This window comes from Musa acuminata, chromosome BXJ3-8 (genome assembly GCF_036884655.1).
Source record: "Musa acuminata AAA Group cultivar baxijiao chromosome BXJ3-8, Cavendish_Baxijiao_AAA, whole genome shotgun sequence".
Classification (NCBI taxonomy): Eukaryota; Viridiplantae; Streptophyta; class Magnoliopsida; order Zingiberales; family Musaceae; genus Musa; species Musa acuminata.
In genome coordinates, this window is record NC_088356.1 from 4,329,980 (window position 1) to 4,349,084 (window position 19,105).

The window sequence follows — 19,105 nt, forward strand, 5'->3', positions numbered from 1 at the left end:
TTCTCTCCGTCAATAAAAGATTTTTAATAGGACAAAAAGAATAAGAAAATGGTGCATAGTCATCAAAGAATCAAAGAACTGTAAATATTGCCTTATCCTCTATGGTAAATTTTCTTTTAAGATAAAGTAAATATAAAAAATAAAAGAAAATTTGAGTTTTAACAATTCCAATAGCTACTCTCTCTCGTCACATAACAAAGGGAAGGGTAATGCGGTGCTACATACGCCATTACAGCTACGTGAAGCAAAACGCGAACCCACATTACGAGCTATCTAAGTCAGGATTGCCTTATGTTACATCAAAGTAGTAACTCTCCAGAGATATCAGATTCCTCCAAGTATAACGATGTCAACGAGTGCCTATCATGAAACCAGCACTATGACACCTTATCCAAACTAAAAGCTCTCAAGCACGAGCACACACAGGAGAAAGTGAAAGCAACGTCCACCCAATATTGTTGCTTTCCTCTTAGGATACTTACGAAGCTGTGTGTGCAGCCAAACCCCATGTTGCCCCACCTGTGCCCCCTACCGTTATCTAGCAATATCATGGATGGTTTACTACGTGACAGGAGGATAATAGATTAGAATATATGCATCCTAAGCTGAGAACACGATAGCTTTCACAAGGCTAAACCATCTTGATTTCAACTTATAAATTAGCATCAAGCATCAGCTTAAAGATTCAAATAACTCGAGAAATTTGTAATGAGGATGTACCTTGCAGGGTCGATTGCATGTGATAGACTCCGAAGCACTGTGCAGTGATACTGCACTAATTAGTAGAGAAATCATGTTTTTGAAGTGCAGGTGTTGATGTTGATTTCAGAATAAAATGCTCGACTAGCTGCGATTTTGACATGAGAGGAAAAGCTATGAAAAAGTTGTCCAAGTCGGCTTATTAGAATGTGGAAAATAATTGATGTTGGTACACACCAGAGATCTTTTTTGGAGGAAGGCCAAATTATGATGCTTAATTTTCAACATCTTCGTGCAACATTCTCAAAGGCCTGCAAGCAAGAAATTCACTCATCAGTCGTCACAACGTTAAAGTAAAACAAGAGTTGTCATAATCTTAATGGTCGAGAATATCTCAAGCTTACCCATCTCACTCCTACTGAGCAACATTTTAGAGCACTTCTAACATCCCTCTGTCATGATTGATATATAGTATTGACAAGCTTATAAACTATATGCAAACAACAAAAACCTTAATCACGGTTGGTTGTGGTAATAGACAAACTTTTGAGGATTGTAACACGAGGTAGCAGTTTGTGAAGTTCCTACTATGAGCAGAGTATACATATCCCACACTACCTTTAATCTGTCTTCAGACAACCAAACTGAATCAAAGTATTATGTCATGCTGGATTTTTCTTGTACTTTTTCTTTTGAGGGGACATCCAGATGGAATACATAGTACTTTTCCAATTTGTATGAACATGCACGTAAACAGAAATATTATGAAGTCCTAAGAACATCAATGTCAATACTTTCGCTGATTTAAAGGCATGGGAAGGAAAGGGCTGCAGTACAATACAAAAGAGCTCAGAAAAAATTCAGATGATATGTTAGTTTCTCAGTAAATGTGGCTAAATAGAATGAATTGTTTTATCTCGCTGCCACTAGTCAGAGTTAGAAACAAAATAAATATATCTCTGCGACAGGATTGTTTAGAAACAAAAACAAGTCAACAAAATAAATACATTTGGAGTAAGGCCAAAGGCAGGAAGAGGGAAGGCCACAAGCGTGGACAAGGTTATCAGTGATGATGTTGATGCATGTCCCTCTGAAAAGCATATTCTGAACCTCTTAAAGGTCGAACAAGTAGAAAATGCAACATGGATGGCTTTCCTCTGGCTTTTAAGGTGGCATGGATTTGATGTATGTTTAAGTGGGAAAAGATAAATAAAAGCAAGAATGACCATCACCTTTTGATTGTTACGTATGTTACCAAATAAGCAGACAATAAGTAAAATGTTTTACGTAACTATAATTACAAAAAAAAAAAAAAAAACTAGCACTGCAGAGTTACAGAGATCGTAATGAAAAGCTATGAAAACTGTATATTGATGATAATGTGTTAATATTTCCTATTCTTGTGTGCTTAAGGTCTAACTTCAGTCGTTCATAAACCAATAATTTTACACATCATAAGCTGGAAGCATGACATAAGAAGCTTAATGAACAAACCTTATGGCACACATATACTGCAGTATTATGTTTCACGGTAAATGAGTAAATCAATACAACTCAGTTCTTATTATGGAAATATACCGTCACACATTACAAACATTCATACTAAGGTACACTTTGCAAATAATGGCCTGTTAAAAAAAGCTAGATGGAAATTGAAGGAAACCAGCAAATTGCTGACCACCATAGATTCTTATTTTCGAGATTCTAGGACGATAATGAAGCAGCCTTTCTGGACTTATGGTAGAGTTGGAAAAAAACTATAACAGTATAAAAGAAAGCAAGGATGGCCATAGACTATACTCTATAGAGTGATTTAACTTTGCAAAAATAGTAGCCACGTTTAACTTTACTCGTTCCCTCAAAAATAACTTTTAAGGCACATAAGAAATGGGAAAGGATACAAAAGAAAATAAAGAGCATAAAGAAAGGTTTTGGATTAAACAATTTCTTAAAAAAGTTGTCATGATAAAACATGTACACTCGCAAGTGTCATGTAAGCTGTCAGTGCAAGCATATCCTAAACAGATGCAGTCAAAGCCTTTGCAACTTATATTGTAGTTTCCAAATGGAAAGATTACATTATTACACAGCATTCATAAACATAATTCTTGTCAACACAAGCATTCTGCAAGGGAAAATTCAAGGTAAGCTGTTTAAGTATTGGAACTTTCAGTTCAACTAAAAATAATAAGCTGATTTCAGGTTCTCTTAGAATAATGGACCATATCATCAACACAACTAGGGAGATAAAAGAAAAACAACCCCTATAAAGCAGACAGAACCCAAAAGCAATGGGGATCAGCGTACAGAGAATCTTGAAAAGAACGTTCCTGCTTTGACATGCAACTCGAAGACATGCATCACCCACAAACAATCAAAACATAACCTGCATCATTAATGCTTCAAAAACCATCCACAAATTATTTAGCATCTAAAATTCGAAGTAATTAAGTTGTCCCACAAGCTCAATTGTCTTGACCTTAATATCCCAATGAATTTGGAAGCAAAAAAGAAAGAGCCATATGAAAAAGCAGGGAAGCCATATTGGGCTGGAATTAAACCTTTACTACAAAATTTTAAGAAATGAGAATTGAACCTCACATAAGTATGAAAAAAGCCAAAATATGCCATTTAGTTCCGTTGTACAAGACAACGACAGGATCATTGCTAGACTAAACTAAATTCGAACTACCTTTTTTTAATTTTAGGTACTCAAGTACATCAAGATAATACTCATAAAATGATATTTCGTTGCAAAGAGAACACAGATACAACAAGTTTTGATAAAAATATTTTAATTGCTCAAATCAAGAAATCCATATATGATATGTCAAAGTAGTTGATGAACCTTAGGCTTGTACGCCTAGATTTCTTCTTACAAACAAGACAACATGTTGCTACTTATGCACCATCTCTCCTGTTTGATGCAATGCACAACAAGAATCACGAATGAGTTATGCACACGGGGGTTTCTTTATCTAATAAAGGAAGTACAATATGGATCGAAGTCTCCAAGAAAGGGATATGATTATGCATTAATATCCAGATCAATAAGTACATCCACCTTACTCACGAAGAACCAAAATCTCTACTTATCCACGGGTAGAATCATTGTGCTACTCATAGATCAACCGGAAAGAGAAAACGGAAAGAAGATTGAAGCATCACACATCGTGAACAAAGACGATCAGATCTGCTCCTTTTTATGCTAATCCTTGACCATAAGAAAGATGAACAACAAGAGAAGGAGAGCAATCGACATCAAGTTAAGAGGAAAAGCAACTGAAAGATCAGATCAGAAAGAGAATGGAAGGCGAGATCTACCTCCACCTCTGGCTCCGCCATCTCTGTTCTTCCACCCGCAGTCTTTCCCTCTCTTTCTACCCTCTTGAATAAGTGTGAGATGTTCCTCAGCGCGGCTGCCCCTTTATAGCCTCGATCAGTTGCGCTCGGCCTAAAATGGTTCTTTATTGGGCCAAATCCGGTCTGGCCCACCAATAAATTTAAGTACCCAATTCTATTTGGCCCGCTTAAAGATGATAGTTCAGATGAATAAAAAGGCGAATTCTCGGAAAAACTCATAATTTTCTATTTTCTCGAAAAATATCTTTTTTAATATTTTCAAAAAGATATATTTTATTTATCATAACCCTATAAAATATTCTTTAATATGACAATTTATCCAATCCCTCATGCATATATATATATATATATATATATATATATATATATATATATATATATATATATATATATATATATATATATATATATATATATATATATATATATATATATATATATATATATATATATATATATATATATATATGTTGAAGCGTATTATTTAGTTTCTTGGAAGTTCCTGCTCTCGAATCATCTAGGAATGGCAGATCAGCAGCAACAGGCTCCACCGTCGGAGCCAGAGAGAGGCGATGCCGCGGCGTCCCGAGCTAGGCTGTCTTCGAGGTCCCCCATGGGGGCGGAGGGGCACCCGGCTCAACTGGAAGCGCCGCCCGTACCGTCCCCGCCGCAGCGGGAGGAGATGATGGCCTGCGTGGTGGCGCTTGAGGCGGCGCTTCTCCCTTGCCTCCCCGCCCGCGAGCTCCAGGCCGTCGACCGCTCCGTCCACTGCTCCCACCAGAGTCAGTTCCCTAACGCCTTCTGATCCATCTCCTTCTTTCTTGCTCGCTGAATCCGTTTTTGGTAGAAAAAGTTGGGAGCTTAGAGATCACTCATCTTTGTAGCTTAGAATTCCAGTCACTATTGGTAATGCAGGATAGATCAGAACTTTGGATTAACGTTTCCTTGAATAGATCGCCAAAGCTTCAGTGCCTACTTGCCAGGTTTTCATGGGTCCCGTGTCTGGGACAGGTGAAGATGGTAATCTGAACAGATAGATGTTTGTTGTTTTGCTTCAATGACAATGGGCCATAGCTTCGTTGCCAAATTTTGTAGACCTAATATAGAGGTAATCATGCGTATGGTTGCTGAAGACTGACATTTGGCCATTAGGTGTTTGTTGATTTGCTCCAACGAGAATTATCTTGAGCATGCCATCGTGAATAGCTAGTCGGTTGAAAACTCTGGATACTTTGGGCTTGCTGCTTTGATATAAGAATTGCAACATTGAATAGAAAAAGGAGAGAGAGACGAAAGAACAAGTTGCTGAATCCTAGTTTTGCTCATCAATGGAATTAGATATATTGCTGGTTAAGTTCACTCAACATAGCATTTGCTTATGTCAATGTACATGGAATTGTATGTCTGCATCCACAAGTCATGTTGGATACGTATCTGTTCTACAGTCACTTATTGAACTCTTTAATGATACAAAATAAAGAATATTCACATGAATGTGTATATATAAGAAGGAAATCCTTTTATTACTATAAGTTCTTTCATTAATTTGACTTTCAGTATTTCACATTGTTAGAACATTATAACTCCTTGTGACACATGGATACATGTCCATGTCAGATTTTCATGCCCATATCCATGAGTTAACTTTTGTGAGAAGCGGAAAATCTAATGCATGTCATTCATGGTACTGTATCTGTCGGGTAGCAGTGTTGAACCACAGCGATGTTTGGTAATTTACTAACCAGGGAAATTTTCTGCTTCTGATTATATTCTGGTGCTTATGTTTGATAAATCTTAACCTTAGGGTTTTGAATAAAGCATGTTGATATCACAAGATCAGATCTGCAGAAATAGCACTTTGTGTAACGTAGTTGGGACCTTTAGATCAACTAAACATATGATCATAATTGCTTAATTATCTCATTTTCATGGTTATTTGCTTAGTTTGGGCGCTTTGTAATGTGGAGAGTTGAAGTTTAAGCTAGTAACTGATACTTTATGGTTTTAAAACTAGTTGTTGAGATATTTTATCATCAAGGAAACATGATCATCCGTTTTATTCATTTTTGTTTGTCTTTGTCACTTGCTCTCCTGGAACTTGCCGTCAGATTTGGATGGAATAATATTATGAAAGGTTGTGTTATTACACCTTGGAGTGCAACTTCTAGATACTACTGTTAAATCCCTTGAGGCGAGCTCTATGATGGTACGGAGTAAAAATATCCTGAAAATAGAAGTTCATCTCTGCTGAAACCACAAAAGATTCAAATAGCTTCATAGCCACTATGGATTTTTTGGGACAAGAGATCTGAGTTACCAAAAATTTACTTACTGATATTTGCATCTTTAAAGAAGTATGCTTTTCTAGAGAAGAATCTCATATACTGGAGATCCGCTTTATATGTATGTGTTTGCAATGAGATCTTTAACATGCATGGAGACTGTTGTTTATAGTGTGTTGGTCCTTCTACAACTGGAAAAGAACTAGTTTGTGGAGATATCTGGCAGTTATTGCTGACACCATTGCAGTAACATGGCTCTACTTTCATATGAATTGGTTGTTGTTATCCATGATAAGTACCCAGGAAAGCATGGAAAGAAGAGTCAACTTTTCTATTTGTATATGATTCCTCGAATTTATACTGATTTAGAGAGCTTGACTCGTCTTTGCAACTAAATGAAATAGAACAGCAAGAATATGAAACTCCAAAGACAAGGGTATATATAATGTCTTTGCTTTTGTTTGACAGAATTACAATTGCTTCATTCTTATTATTGACAAGATTGTAACGTTTTCCCGTGTTGAAATGAAATATTTAGATTATTTTCTTTTTGACATTTAGTTTATCTCATTGCTATTGCTTAAGATCATAAGAGTACATGAGATTAGCTAGCCTTTACATTAGTTCATCATTGATCATAATTGTGTTTATGGTCGGACATGTTTGATCTCTCCAGTTTTACTGGTCTGACCAAGAATCAGCATACAGATTGATTGAACAAGTTCATCTGATTTGGTTCAAAATCAATTTATTTATTTATATTTTTAATAAAGACAACTAACATTTATTTACTTTACTCTCTCTCTCTCACAATCGATCGAGTGGCTCTATTGTTATATCGCCTGTTGCTTTGTCACCACCGTCACTGCCCATTAGCTCACCATTGCCTTGCCACCAATTCTCGTCCTCCTCCTCCTCCTACTATGCTTTTCCTTCTCTTCTGGAGATGCTCGGCCTCCTCCACTCTTCTCTTCCTCTTTCCCTTTGACCTGGGTTGCCTGGGACACTGATGTACTATGTGTTGTTATACCAGTATATATCGGTTCCGTATCTATCCAACCAGGGACTGGTTTTGGTCTCGAACCGAAACTTGAATCTTTGGATCGGAATTCTTGGAACATTACAATTACATAACTTTGTTGTAATACACTAGGAATCCTAACAATTCACTATGGTTCTATAGTTACTTATTTCTTTTAAATTTGATAGTTAGTTATTTTGTTCTTTTCTTTAAGGTTCTGCTAAATTGCAATTCGTGAATGACAAAAATAACGGTTTATATGTGGTTGTTCGTTTCATTTTCTATTTCTTCTGTTTCCTTGGGGAGCTTAAATATAATGGTCTAAATTATCTGCAAACTCTTCACACACACACACACATGAAAACCTTGTCAAGTATGTAGAAGCATCATATGTGATTCATTAGTTGCATATCCATAAATTAGGGCTTGTATTTCTAGCATGGATTCCTGTCAACAATCAACATTGATCTTCGACCGATTGTCTCTAGTTGATGTTGAACGACACGCACGAGAATTTATGGAGGCCGCTAAAAAGCTCCAACTGTATTTCGTCGGGCTGCAGCGTGAGGACGAACCCACCAAGGAGGAAATGCTTCGCAAGGTACACTTTTGTGTGTGCAAATTTAAAGGTTTCTCATGCATCTTTGCTTGAAACTAAAGATGAAGCCGAGTGGTTATATTCATCTGGAATCATATGTTTTCCAGGAGATATCCGTGATGGAGGAAGAGTTAAAAACTAAAACCGAGTTGATCAAGAAGCATCAGAGGCTGATTGATGGGTGGAGGAAAGAGTTAAAAGAACAGCTGGAGAAGCACGTCACAGAATTGGAGACGGTGTAGAACCTGGAATTTGCATTCAACCACGAGGAAAGTTTTTGTGCTAAACAAGGAAGAAATGATCCTTTTCTGGCTTACTTAACTGCCCAACGATAACAGTTTTTATGTGCTAAAAGTTTGATTAGAATAAAATGCAATGTCAGCATATACTTCTCGATAGTCTTGGTAGGTTTAATCCCTTTGCTATAATACTATATGATGACATCGGAAGGTATCCAAAGGTTTACCCTATTGAGAAACTGAGTTCCATGAGCTTCTTCTAATTATGGTTTTTACCTTGTGGGATTCAAGATAGAAGACTATTTTCTTTTGGATCAAGCTCAGATCATAATTCCTTTTCTTTTTCCGTAGCATGTAATAGGCACACCACCACAGACTAAAGGGACACTGAAAGTTAAGAAGAGAGTGTATGGAACGATACCCAGAACACAGGCAGCGTCTGAAGAGATTCTCTTGCAAGTATTAGGTACAAAATCCAGCCACCTACATGGGTGAAGAAGAAGACGACATGGAAGAACAATTACGGATTGCTGTACAAAGAACAAAGCTTTAGTGTAAATTTACAGTTGTTTGCCAGCGCGCGTTGGACAAGCTTGGCTCTTCTAACCCTTAGGATTGGCTGTTGAAGGGATTGGCTCTTCTGACCCTTAGGATTGTTGGCTGTTGAAGGGATTGTAAGACCTATCAGAATTAAGTACCACAGATTAGCAAACACCCTTTAGATCTCTGAGTTTTTAAGGAAGAAACGTCAATCTTTGCCAACTACTGACTGGAGGCCACAACAAACGGTAAGAATCTTCAACAGGGAGAATTCAAGGTGTCAGTTTGAAGTACCTTAATCTTTAGACAAGCCCTGCAGAAAACATCTTCACAATTAAATCGAAGAAAAGAGGATAGATATAAAGCAACTCACCTCACCGGGCAAGCAAGTTTACCTTCTTAGGAGCTGCTTTTGTTGTGTTGGAGCTGCCTGGAGTAGATATGGGATCATGAGGTTTCAATATCTCAAATGAACAGCACAGGCTTTCATCTATGCTCAACAATGCACCTGCATTATCGAACTCCCCGCAGTAGTTTGGCGCTGAAAATAGAGTAACTAATTTTCGTTCTCCGAAAAACTCGTATCCATCTTCAACTACCTAGGATAAAATTTTATGAGTTGTACATTTGTATCACATGAGTGGATGGATATATAGGAACCGAAGTGAGTAGGAAGAAGGAAAAGGGAGGAGGAAAAAGCTCTACTAACTTGATGACCGCGGCATACTAGATCAAGATCATGCTTTTCCAAGAACTCTGCAAGTTTATCAGCGCCAAAGGTAACTGAAACCCCGCGATTGCTTTCGCCCCATCCTTGATTCTTAGGATCAGGATCAGACCATAGTAGATCACAGAGAAGGCCATAGTCTGGGATTTCAATGGGCCTTGAGATTTCTCTAATTTGATCCAAGCTATTCAGCTCCGGTGAAAGGCCCCCGTGCATGCATAATACCTTTTTATCAATCAGTGCTGCCATGGGTAAACAATTAAAGCAATCACAGAATGTCTTCCATAGTCGAACATTGAATCTCCTTTTACATTCGTCGTAAAATCCATAGACTCTATTTATTTTTGCATCTTCATGATTGCCACGTAGAAGAAAAAATTTATCAGGGTATTTGACTTTATATGCCAAGAGCAAACATATTGTCTCCAAGCTTTGTTTGCCCCTATCCACATAGTCTCCGAGAAATAAATAAGTCGAATTAGGAGGGAAGCCACCTATTTCAAATAGCTTGAGAAGGTCGAGATATTGTCCATGAATATCACCTGTAATATAAACAGAAAAATATCTTTATCCAAGTAATGTAATTCACTGTTTAACAGACACACACAATAAAAGATACACTTAACTTTGCTAATCTAATAAGTATTTTATAAAACCATTAGCGTGCATAAAGTTATGGCAAACTACATTTTTTTCCGAATTAACCTAAAACCAAAAAACAACGATTTCAAATATTTTGGATCACATCTGATTAGCAAAGTTTTAACTACTAAAATTTCTTTGAAACTTGTGCTATAGTAAACACACTTACCAATCATCAAAATTATATCCAGTAAAATTTCTTTACAAAACTTAAGTACAAAATGACTTGAAAACCTTTAAGTAATCATTGACATATTTCTCAAATTCACTAATAAAGTATGTTGTCATGAAATGTAATGGTCATATTAATAATATGCAATGATCATCTAAGACGTTAGAGGCAAATTGTAACACCCCAAACAATCCTACACTATAAATAAAAGAAGGAACAAAGTTCTATGTATGACTTGAATGCTCCTCGTAATAATTTGAGCTTTAAGTATTTTAGGATGCATGTAGCAAACTAAAAACTTACTTTTTGTCATGAGACATTTGGTTATCTTGACATCAAGAATGATTATCTCAATAGTTATATAGACCACTATTTCAATGAAGATATTAGGTAACTTAATAGTCATCTAAAAAATGAATGACTAATTATAGATTATCCCTTGTAATTAACTATCTTTAGTATTTCAATCTCTATACTTTCAAAAGTTATATTGAGATCTTTATATTTACGAAAGCGAGACATTTAATCCCGTTGTTTCAATAAAACCATCTATCTTTCTTATTTTTAATCTTGTAAAATTATATTTTAAACCATGTATAAGGATCTCAATATTTTACCTATTCTAATATATTTTTTGAAAACTATAGAGATCAAAATGCTAAAGTAGTTAATTATGAAAAATAATTTATAATTAGCTCGAAAATGAAATATGTTCTTTATGACAAAAATCTGCAACATATGTGGACGAAGCAAACGGATGGAAGAGTAAAGGAAAAGGTCCTCTCAGAATATTAAGCTATTAGGAAAAAGCCCCAAATTTATGTTTGGCTCATCTACAGACGAAGGATCTGCAGATTTGCCCTTTGGACGTGAGCAAACAGTAGTTCGTGCTGAAGCTTTTGACCGAAGAGAAGGAAGACAAAAGGGAGATATACGACGAACATTGGCCAAGCAAGATGATGTGCCAAACAAGATCACCCTATTCGAACGGCAACCAAATAAGACCAATTCCTAGAGCACGAATCAAGAAATCGAGGAGAGAATGCAGCGATGCGGCAAAGGAACTGAAAGTGAATGCAGCAAAGGAGTACGAGAGAACCGACCGCAGATCTTGATGGGGGGGTGGAGGTCGAGGAGGTTGGGCTGGGCGAGGAAGACGTTCTTGGCCTCGAGGCAGAGTTGACGGATCTCCGCCTCCGACAGCTGGACCTGGCGGCCGCTCCGTCTGCCCTCCAGCAGCCGGTGTATCACGTCGTCGAGCACCGCCCCTTCCATGGCCCCCATCGAGCTCTTCGTCGTCATCATCTTCCCCCCTTCGTCGTATCGGTGGCGGGGGAGGAGGAGGCGACGACGGGGACGACCCCTTTTTTATTTTCCGTTTATTTATTTGAAGAAGAATGATTCAGAGGCGCGGCGATGCGAAATAGGCGTTAGTTTGGAGCCCACGAGCATTTGGTACGCGCACAATTTACGCGCGCGACCGACGTCCCATCTGGGCCACCTCGGCGGGCAACCGCTACACGTCCGTGGGGTCCAGCATTTCCCGCGCTTCAAATTTGGGCCTGCGATGGTGGTAGAAAAATATTCTCCATTTACTAATTGGTATTTATTTTTGTGTCCGAGAGAGTTTATCGGTAGAAGAAAGTGCAGAGGCGTTGGGAGTCATCAACGCTAGTTGACTGTCCTTCATATTCTGGATCAAAATGCTTGCACCATATCTTTTTACCTATTCTGGGCCTTACAGATTAAGGTCCATCTTTTTTGCCTCGAGAAGATTGAAGGAGAATTAAGGTTCATCTATTTGGGATGTTCCTACCAAATTTTTGGCATTAATTAGTGAATCTCATGAATTAAAAAATGTGAGCTTATAACTATCGAGTCCAATATAGATTCACATCAATCCGCTAATTTCATATATAACATGTGTCTATGTGGACTAATTATTTTATTGTGTTTATACTTCACCAGGCATATTTGAAAATGTTTGATCTTTGTTATTAGAACTAGTCAGCCCAATGGGTGGATGATGAGAATGAGAGTCGTGTTAGTGAACCGATGCGCCGTGGTCGATGAGTCAGCATAGCTTGATCAATGGGTCGATGTCGAGAGCTCACGATCGATTGGAAGAAATGTTGAAGCCGACTTATATTGGGAAGGTCGAGATGCTGACGTCATATGTGGGAAGGCGTCTTTTGGTCGGGGCACTAACACCGTCTTCCGGGATGGCGTCTCTTGATCGGGACACACTGTCTTCCGGGAAGGCGTCTCTTGGTCGAGGCGACTATGCCTCCGGGGGTGACCGAGCTCCTGCACAGAAAGCCCTCGTCAGGGGTGGGGTGGGGTTCTCGACTTTGGCCCCTCGTAGTTGCTACTTTTCCTCCTCCCTTTCTTCTTCTTCCTAACCAGATATTGGTCAGGGGCTTTTATACTATTGCGCAAGGATCGATTGTACGTGGACTTGGCGTGGCAACCGATCCCTAAGTAGCGAGGTGATACCTTCATGCGACCGCCGCTCGAAATGCACGGAATGACGCGATGCGACATCTTCCCGAGCTTTCTAAGACAGGATTTGCTGATGAGTGTCTCATTGATACGGATTTTGGCTCGACGTGAGGAAGTATCCCTTGTGCTGACTTGACAGGGGTATAATGCGACACGAGTTGTGACGTGGTTGGAGTCTAAAATTTGCTGCTTATCAAGTCAGGACTTCCTAAATTCCTGCTTACCTTGGAACACACAGATCCTCCATTACTTCAAGTTGTTCTCTCTGCCCAATAATATTGGAGCTGCACAGAAGATTCAACATAAGTTGATGCAAAATCTGTGACCAAATAAACACTGAATCAACCTGAACAGTGGAAAAAAGAAGGGAAATGCATTGCAGTTGCTAGAACAATCCATTACTAATCCCTTCCAAGAGGAGCCATAAACGAAATCATATAGAGGTGTGACATTTAAGAGAGAGAGAGAGAGAGAGAGACTGATTTATTGCTACTTTAATGTTATGGCATTCATGAAAGAAGATTCAACATAAGTTCACACAGATTCTGAATCCCACTAAACACATTACAGTTGGAAAAAATAAGATAAATGCATTACAGTTGTAAGTATAATCCATTTATAATCCCTTCCAAGATAGCCACAAACGAAATCAGAAAAAGGTGTGACATTTAAGAGGCAATAACTCTATTCCATTGCTATTCTCATATCACAGGGTTTCGAATTTAGCTACTACTATGCATTGGACTTTGCCATCAAAGATCAGGGTCTAAAATAAATGTTCCTATATCAGTTAATAACGCTATATTTATCAGAAGGCAGAAAAATATCAAATACACATGCAGCTAAATTGGAACTTTTTAGCCAAAATTTGGCAGGACAACACAAAGACATAATACTGGCAAGATTTATTCAAGATAGTTCAAAGTGAAGATACATCAAAAAATGACAGAAGTACTACAAGCTTCAAAATAACTCTACCTCGAGCTTTTAATGACTCCAGTTGTGAAACATAATAAAAGTGGAGAACATTATGCATCAAATAGTATGAATTAGCTCTCCATGGAGATACCAGGTGGGGCACATTCTGCAACAGTGATAAAAATGAAAGGAAGTTACGATCATCACAAAGAGACCAGAAAGAACTGACCAGACTAGGCATTGATTGTTTGGACCAAAAGTATGCTTCCAACCTCCTTGACATGTTGTAGTATAAGCTGTGTATATGAAACATATACATATGAAACATTGATACATGACATTTGTTAGTCAGTTCATGATTGCTTCAAGTGTAGGTAAAGAAACAGAGAGAACAACTATACCTCAAGATAGTAACAGTGATGCATATATATGCTTTGACCTTCGATGCACCTTGTTGTCTTTGAACAGCTTACAAAAGGATTAATAGAAATTGTAGAAATAACCATCATAAAAGACATTGTTGTCAAATGCAGTGGCCATTGAACCAAAAAAGTCGACGATATAAAAACAAAAAGAATATACAGTTTTTTTATAAAAAGACACATAAAAAATAACATTCATTGTAGACTAGTACAATTAAGTCCGGAACACACGAAAACATCACGAAATACAAACTAATAAAAAAGGCTTGTGATATTCAACATATACATCACGAACAAACACAATAAAGTCAATATTCAACAAAGTTTCTACTCTCAATGTCATCAATTTCATCTCTGAGCACAAACAGAACCAAATTTCAAAAGCATTGCTCATACAGCCAAGATTATGAATTACCACAAATTATACCGTTTTGCATTCTAATTGCCAAAAAAATGAAAACCCAAACCCTTGAAAACCACTTCACCAGTGACCAGCTCGACCGTTGTAAGCAGGTATCCACCTGTTTGGTTCTGAAATAGTTTTAACACCCCAACCAGCCTGGCCGCCAGATCGGTTCCTGATTTTCGCAGTCTGTCGTGGTCCGAACTCACTATGCCTGGGTTGGCCTGAACAAGCGCCTGGGTCAACCAACATCCGGCTTGAGGTTCTCACTTGGGTGGCGCCCAAGTAAAGACACCTTGCTCAGATAGGTTTGAGGTGCTTGGGTCTTGCCTCGCCAAGCACTTGCTAGCAAAACTGGTGTCAGTATAACATATGCAGATATGATCTAGAATCCAAATTCTTCAACTAAAGTACAAAATTAAGTAATCTCTATCACTGAAAGAAACAAGATTTTATAAATTTTTTTACGCTTATATCGTTTTCAACTTCAAAGTAACCTAACCTTGTGACAGTTACATTTATGAATAATGCGATTTCATATTGTGTGTGATAGGATGGATCATAGGAATGTATGAAAACTGATTGTCTATGTAAAGCTTGTATGACATAACCTATTCTTTCTTGTATAAGGTCTCCAAGAAATACCTTAGAACCATGAAGAGTTTCACAATAATCCTGTCAATCATATTTTTGGCTTGGCTATTTGGGTATAAAAAATATGACGAAAGTTTCAGCTCAGAAAAGCAAAACATTCTATATTTAGTTCATCCACAGATCCAGATAGAAGACAGATTAAGTCACTGCAAAAAATTACATCTAGAGGACAATAATATGATAATTTCACTAACCAGAGTAGGATGCAAGTTCTAAACAATGAATAACAAACCATCTATAATTCACAGAAATCAAGAAAAATTCTTTTATTTTACTCTACCAGGAAACTGGTTCAGCTAGCATCCTTGAGCCTTTTTATTAAAGCATCTAATGATTTCTGCTTTGGATTCTGCCTTGCACCCCTTGTGCCAAAAGTTCCAAATAGCCGATCTGATGATTCCCTGAACTTCTCAGTAACTGTGATCACCTTCTTGTAGTTGAGCTTGTCGTAGCTCCTTTCCGTGATCACTGGGTTAAGGAAATTCTCAGGGTTGTTACACATGAGCAGATTAACCAACTGTCTTGCCTCTAACAATGCAAGCTTTAACTCATTAGCAATGAAATCATCAGAATCAGTAAACAAGCGAGATTGGTCGTCTGCAAATGACTCAAACCTCTTAAGATCAACATCAATTCCCATCACTGCATTCAAATTAAACCTCTTGACAGTGTCACTAAGGAAAAGACCCATGATAGCGTTAGATATATAGGTCAAGACACCCTGAAGTATCCGTCGAAGGACTTGGATGGGCAGTATCTGCAGTGCTGTAGAAACCAATGTCTCAAGGTATATTATCACCTCATTGGAGTACTCATTCCCACTCGGGGGTGGGCTGTCCGCCATCCAACTAATACTGTCTGTCAGCATCATGAAATCATTGATCTTCTTCCTTAGCAGCCCCTGAAGGAGCTCCTCTGTTGCGATACTAGACTTCTTCAAAGGAAACTCCCTTCTTACCTTCTCTGCTATGCGCAGTGGAATGCCTGAAAGCTGGGCTGCATGGCGAAACAAGAAGTTGCAGGCCTGCTCCAAGACGACCATATTGGCAGCCACCTGCATTGCCTGGGAGACACCAAGACTCCTGGATTCGATGTGGTGTAGAATGGATCCATCAACGACCTCACCCAAGAGTCTCTCAAGGTCCTTCTTGACGATAGGGTAGATGTCAAGCTGCCCACCGTGAGACATGAAGCTAATCGAGTCCTTGATGAAGGACCGGCAGATGACGCAGAGGTCAGGGACGCTGGAGGAGAAGGAGGCGACGTAGGGAAAGGCTGGGGTGATGTCAGATGTCTGTATCTGAAAGGAGAGCACGTTCATGGAATACTCGTACTCCGTTTTCATAAGCATCTGCTCAAACTTGTCGGCGGCAAGGGTCTCAGACACCTGGCGGCGGCAGTCGGAGAGGAGAAGGTCATGGTATTTGTCGCGGTGCTTGGAGAGGACGTCAAGTAGGGGGTCGACCGAGTAACAGTAACGGTGGAGTGTGACGCCGAGGAGGCTGACGTAGTCCTTGATGAGGAGGAAGTGGTTAGCCGTTTGCATCCGGGAGAACTGGTCCTCGAGCACTGACACCATCTTGGTAATGGCGATTTCCCAGAGGGCGTCAACATCGGGCGGTGCGATGAGGCCGCCGCCAGTGCAGAGGATGCGGTCCTCGACGATGAAGAAGCCGACGATCTGTGCGAAGAAGATCTGGTGCGACTCGAGGAAGGGAGTCAAGGAGGAGACCTGGAAGTCAGAGATGAGTTGCAGTTTGCGGTTCTCGAAGTAGTACCGCCGGAAGCGCTCCTCGAGGCCGAGGGTCGTGTGGATGTGGTGGGCACGGTAAAGAGGGATGAGATCGAGGATCGAAGCTTCGCCATCAGAGAGGGCCGCGGCGAGGTCGTCGGAGTCGTCGCCAGACCAGTCGTCCTCCTCCTCGAGGCGGAGGGAGTATGGATGGTCGCGGAAGATACAGGTAGTGATGGTGGAGCCGGAGCGAATACCTTGCTCTTCGGCCTGGCGCTGGCGGGCAGCAGAGGCGCGGTCGATGGCGATCTGGCCGAGGTGGCGGCTGGCGACGCGAATCTGGACCATCCAGTCGGAGAACTCCTTGAAGATCTTCCGCTCGACGTGGGCATGGACAGCGGGAATGAGGCTGACGAGCATGCGGCGGATGGTGGGGTGGGGAGCGGCGGGGAGCAGGTCACGCTCCGCGGCTGCGATGGCGCGGAGCGCGAGGTAGAGGCGATCAGCGGCGAGATGCTCGTTGGCGCGGGCGAGGAGGGCGAAGAGGCGGGAGCAGAGGCGAGCAGCGCGGATGGCGGCGGTGAGGTTGTCGGCGACGGAGCGGGCCTCGAGGTAGGCGTCAAGTGCTGCAAGTAGGGGGCCGACGGTAGACTGGACGGCGGCGTTGGAGTCGGCGAGGGCAGACTTGAGGGAGTCGACGTCGGAGAGGAGGGAGCGGAGGTCGTCGACGGCACCCATAAAGTCCTGGTAGTGGGCCTTGCACACGTCCTCGATTTCCACCTCCTTGGACCGTGCGAAGTGATGGAGGGAGGACAGAAGCGCCTCAGGCCGCCCGGACGCGAAGGCCCGGCGCACGAAGGGTCCTAGGTCCTCTCCGTTACGGATCGCCGTGGACAGCTGCGCCTGCTCCACCTCCGTCGCCCCCTCGCCGCCTCCCACCGCCGCCATTGCCGATGAATCCGGTGCCACCTTCCGCCGCATCGATCAGCCCTCGATAGAGAGGGAGGGAAGGAGTCATGCGCTCGTCCGACTTGCGTATAAGACGGGAGGACTCTGCCTGCTTCCCCAACAGTGGAAACAGAGTTATTGGAATGACGAAAGCACCCCTTTGAGTCCGGCTCGCCCGGGGCCCGCGTGCGGAGGACGAGGGCCGCGTCATGACTCGGGTCTCGACGCGTTTAAGACGCCGCGGGTGGGGCCGCCTTAATACATGCCTTCGTCGAACGGGACCCACCGATCAAGCAGCAGAATTGACAAAAGTCATACGAAAATTTATATGCAAGAGAAAAATATAATAAAATAAATCAAATAAAAAGTTTATCATTTAAATCCTCTTTCCCCAAATGCATCCATATATTTATTTATTAGTTCTAATAAATACAAAAATCTGAAGAATGAGATTTTTTTTTTCCAATGGAAGGAGAAGGTGTTGCATCAAATTTAAGTACTTTTGAAGCCAGAAAATAGGAATAAATCAAAGCTGGAAAAGCTTGGGGATTCAGAAGGATCTCATGGAACCAATATGGAGAGCAAAGATGATGGGTTGATGGATCTGATATGGACTTCACAATAGAGCAAACTCAACTAAGAAAATTACTACCTTTGGCTATATCAATTAGAACTCAAGTTCAATCTTGGACTAATTCTGATCATCTAAAACATAATCTTATATCATGCCTATGGTCATTTAAAATCTCCTATATTCTAAAACATGAAAATGCAACATACTTTGCTTTACAATAAATAAAAAAATATAGAGCATTATAGACAAATTAGGAATGATCTTAATTTATTCCAACAATCATTTAAGATTTGGTCATTTTTACCTTTTAATAATACACATCATCCTATGGTCTTGTAAAATCTCCTATATTCCAAAACATTGAACCTAATAAGGGTTAGGTGATTTTACTGCACTCTCTAGTAAATCTTGGGAAACACCTAATAAAGAGAACACAAAAAAGGCATCAGTCGACAATTTGTCACTCCTAGAGACAACCATTTTAAGGATAAACCACTAAAGGTATATGGAAAACTGTGCTAACCAGAGACTTGAAAACCAGAGGAGAAAGCAGATAAAACAGTAAACAGTATGATGCATGTAATCTGAAGTCAATATTGTAGCATAGTAAAGAAGAATTTTAAGAGACAATTTAAGATGGTAAATGCAAACCAAAGATCAAGGAAGGTC

General features: G+C 40.2%; 3 protein-coding genes and 1 long non-coding RNA gene across 6 annotated transcripts; 1 reads left to right on the forward strand and 3 right to left on the reverse strand.

The window, feature by feature from the left end:
- Nucleotides 1-293: 293 nt before the first annotated feature.
- On the reverse strand, nucleotides 294-4,088 carry LOC135645160 (uncharacterized). Its single transcript, XR_010498683.1, has 3 exons — nucleotides 4,024-4,088; nucleotides 937-1,010; nucleotides 294-847 (listed from the first exon to the last, which is right to left on the reverse strand). It is a non-coding gene; the product is annotated as an uncharacterized LOC135645160 (long non-coding RNA).
- Nucleotides 4,089-4,545: 457 nt separating this feature from the next.
- On the forward strand, nucleotides 4,546-8,445 carry LOC135644985 (mediator of RNA polymerase II transcription subunit 28-like). The gene is made up of 3 exons (XM_065162997.1): nucleotides 4,546-4,844; nucleotides 7,854-7,966; nucleotides 8,071-8,445. The coding sequence occupies exons 1-3, from the start codon at nucleotides 4,586-4,588 to the stop codon at nucleotides 8,203-8,205; spliced, it is 507 nt and encodes a 168-aa protein (XP_065019069.1). The 5' UTR covers nucleotides 4,546-4,585; the 3' UTR covers nucleotides 8,206-8,445.
- A 285-nt stretch (nucleotides 8,446-8,730) lies between these two features.
- Nucleotides 8,731-11,655, reverse strand: LOC135582161 (serine/threonine-protein phosphatase PP1-like). Of its 2 annotated transcripts, XM_065162994.1 has the most exons (5): nucleotides 11,387-11,655; nucleotides 9,452-10,011; nucleotides 9,138-9,341; nucleotides 9,037-9,055; nucleotides 8,731-8,883 (listed from the first exon to the last, which is right to left on the reverse strand). In XM_065162994.1, the coding sequence occupies exons 1-4, from the start codon at nucleotides 11,586-11,588 to the stop codon at nucleotides 9,038-9,040; spliced, it is 984 nt and encodes a 327-aa protein (XP_065019066.1). In that variant the 5' UTR covers nucleotides 11,589-11,655; the 3' UTR covers nucleotides 8,731-8,883; nucleotide 9,037. The 2 variants fall into 2 exon arrangements, with proteins under 2 accessions (XP_065019066.1, XP_065019067.1); XM_065162995.1 differs by lacking the exons at nucleotides 8,731-8,883; nucleotides 9,037-9,055 and having other exon boundaries at nucleotides 9,159-9,337.
- A 2,723-nt stretch (nucleotides 11,656-14,378) lies between these two features.
- LOC103993675 (exocyst complex component SEC15B-like) lies at nucleotides 14,379-18,990 on the reverse strand. Of its 2 annotated transcripts, none has more exons than XM_065164000.1 (2): nucleotides 15,463-18,990; nucleotides 14,379-14,869 (listed from the first exon to the last, which is right to left on the reverse strand). In XM_065164000.1, exon 1 carries the CDS (start codon nucleotides 17,893-17,895, stop codon nucleotides 15,475-15,477), a length of 2,421 nt encoding a protein of 806 aa, XP_065020072.1. In that variant the 5' UTR covers nucleotides 17,896-18,990; the 3' UTR covers nucleotides 14,379-14,869; nucleotides 15,463-15,474. The 2 variants fall into 2 exon arrangements, with proteins under 2 accessions (XP_065020072.1, XP_065020073.1); XM_065164001.1 differs by having other exon boundaries at nucleotides 14,379-14,873.
- Between the last annotated feature and the right edge of the window lie 115 nt (nucleotides 18,991-19,105).

Excerpts from the sequence above, each read along its gene's own strand:
- LOC135644985 (XM_065162997.1), top strand. The coding sequence starts at position 4,586 with ATGGCAGATCAGCAGCAACAGGCTCCACCGTCGGAGCCAGAGAGAGGC. Across the intron at positions 4,845-7,853 it reads CGTCCACTGCTCCCACCAGA|TTGATGTTGAACGACACGCA; the intron begins GTCAGTTCCCTA and ends GATTGTCTCTAG. Across the intron at positions 7,967-8,070 it reads AGGAGGAAATGCTTCGCAAG|GAGATATCCGTGATGGAGGA; the intron begins GTACACTTTTGT and ends TATGTTTTCCAG.
- LOC135582161 (XM_065162994.1), bottom strand. The coding sequence starts at position 11,588 with ATGATGACGACGAAGAGCTCGATGGGGGCCATGGAAGGGGCGGTGCTC. Across the intron at positions 10,012-11,386 it reads CCCCCCCATCAAGATCTGCG|GTGATATTCATGGACAATAT; the intron begins GTCGGTTCTCTC and ends TTTATATTACAG. Across the intron at positions 9,342-9,451 it reads TAGTATGCCGCGGTCATCAA|GTAGTTGAAGATGGATACGA; the intron begins GTTAGTAGAGCT and ends ATTTTATCCTAG.
- LOC103993675 (XM_065164000.1), bottom strand. The coding sequence starts at position 17,895 with ATGCGGCGGAAGGTGGCACCGGATTCATCGGCAATGGCGGCGGTGGGA.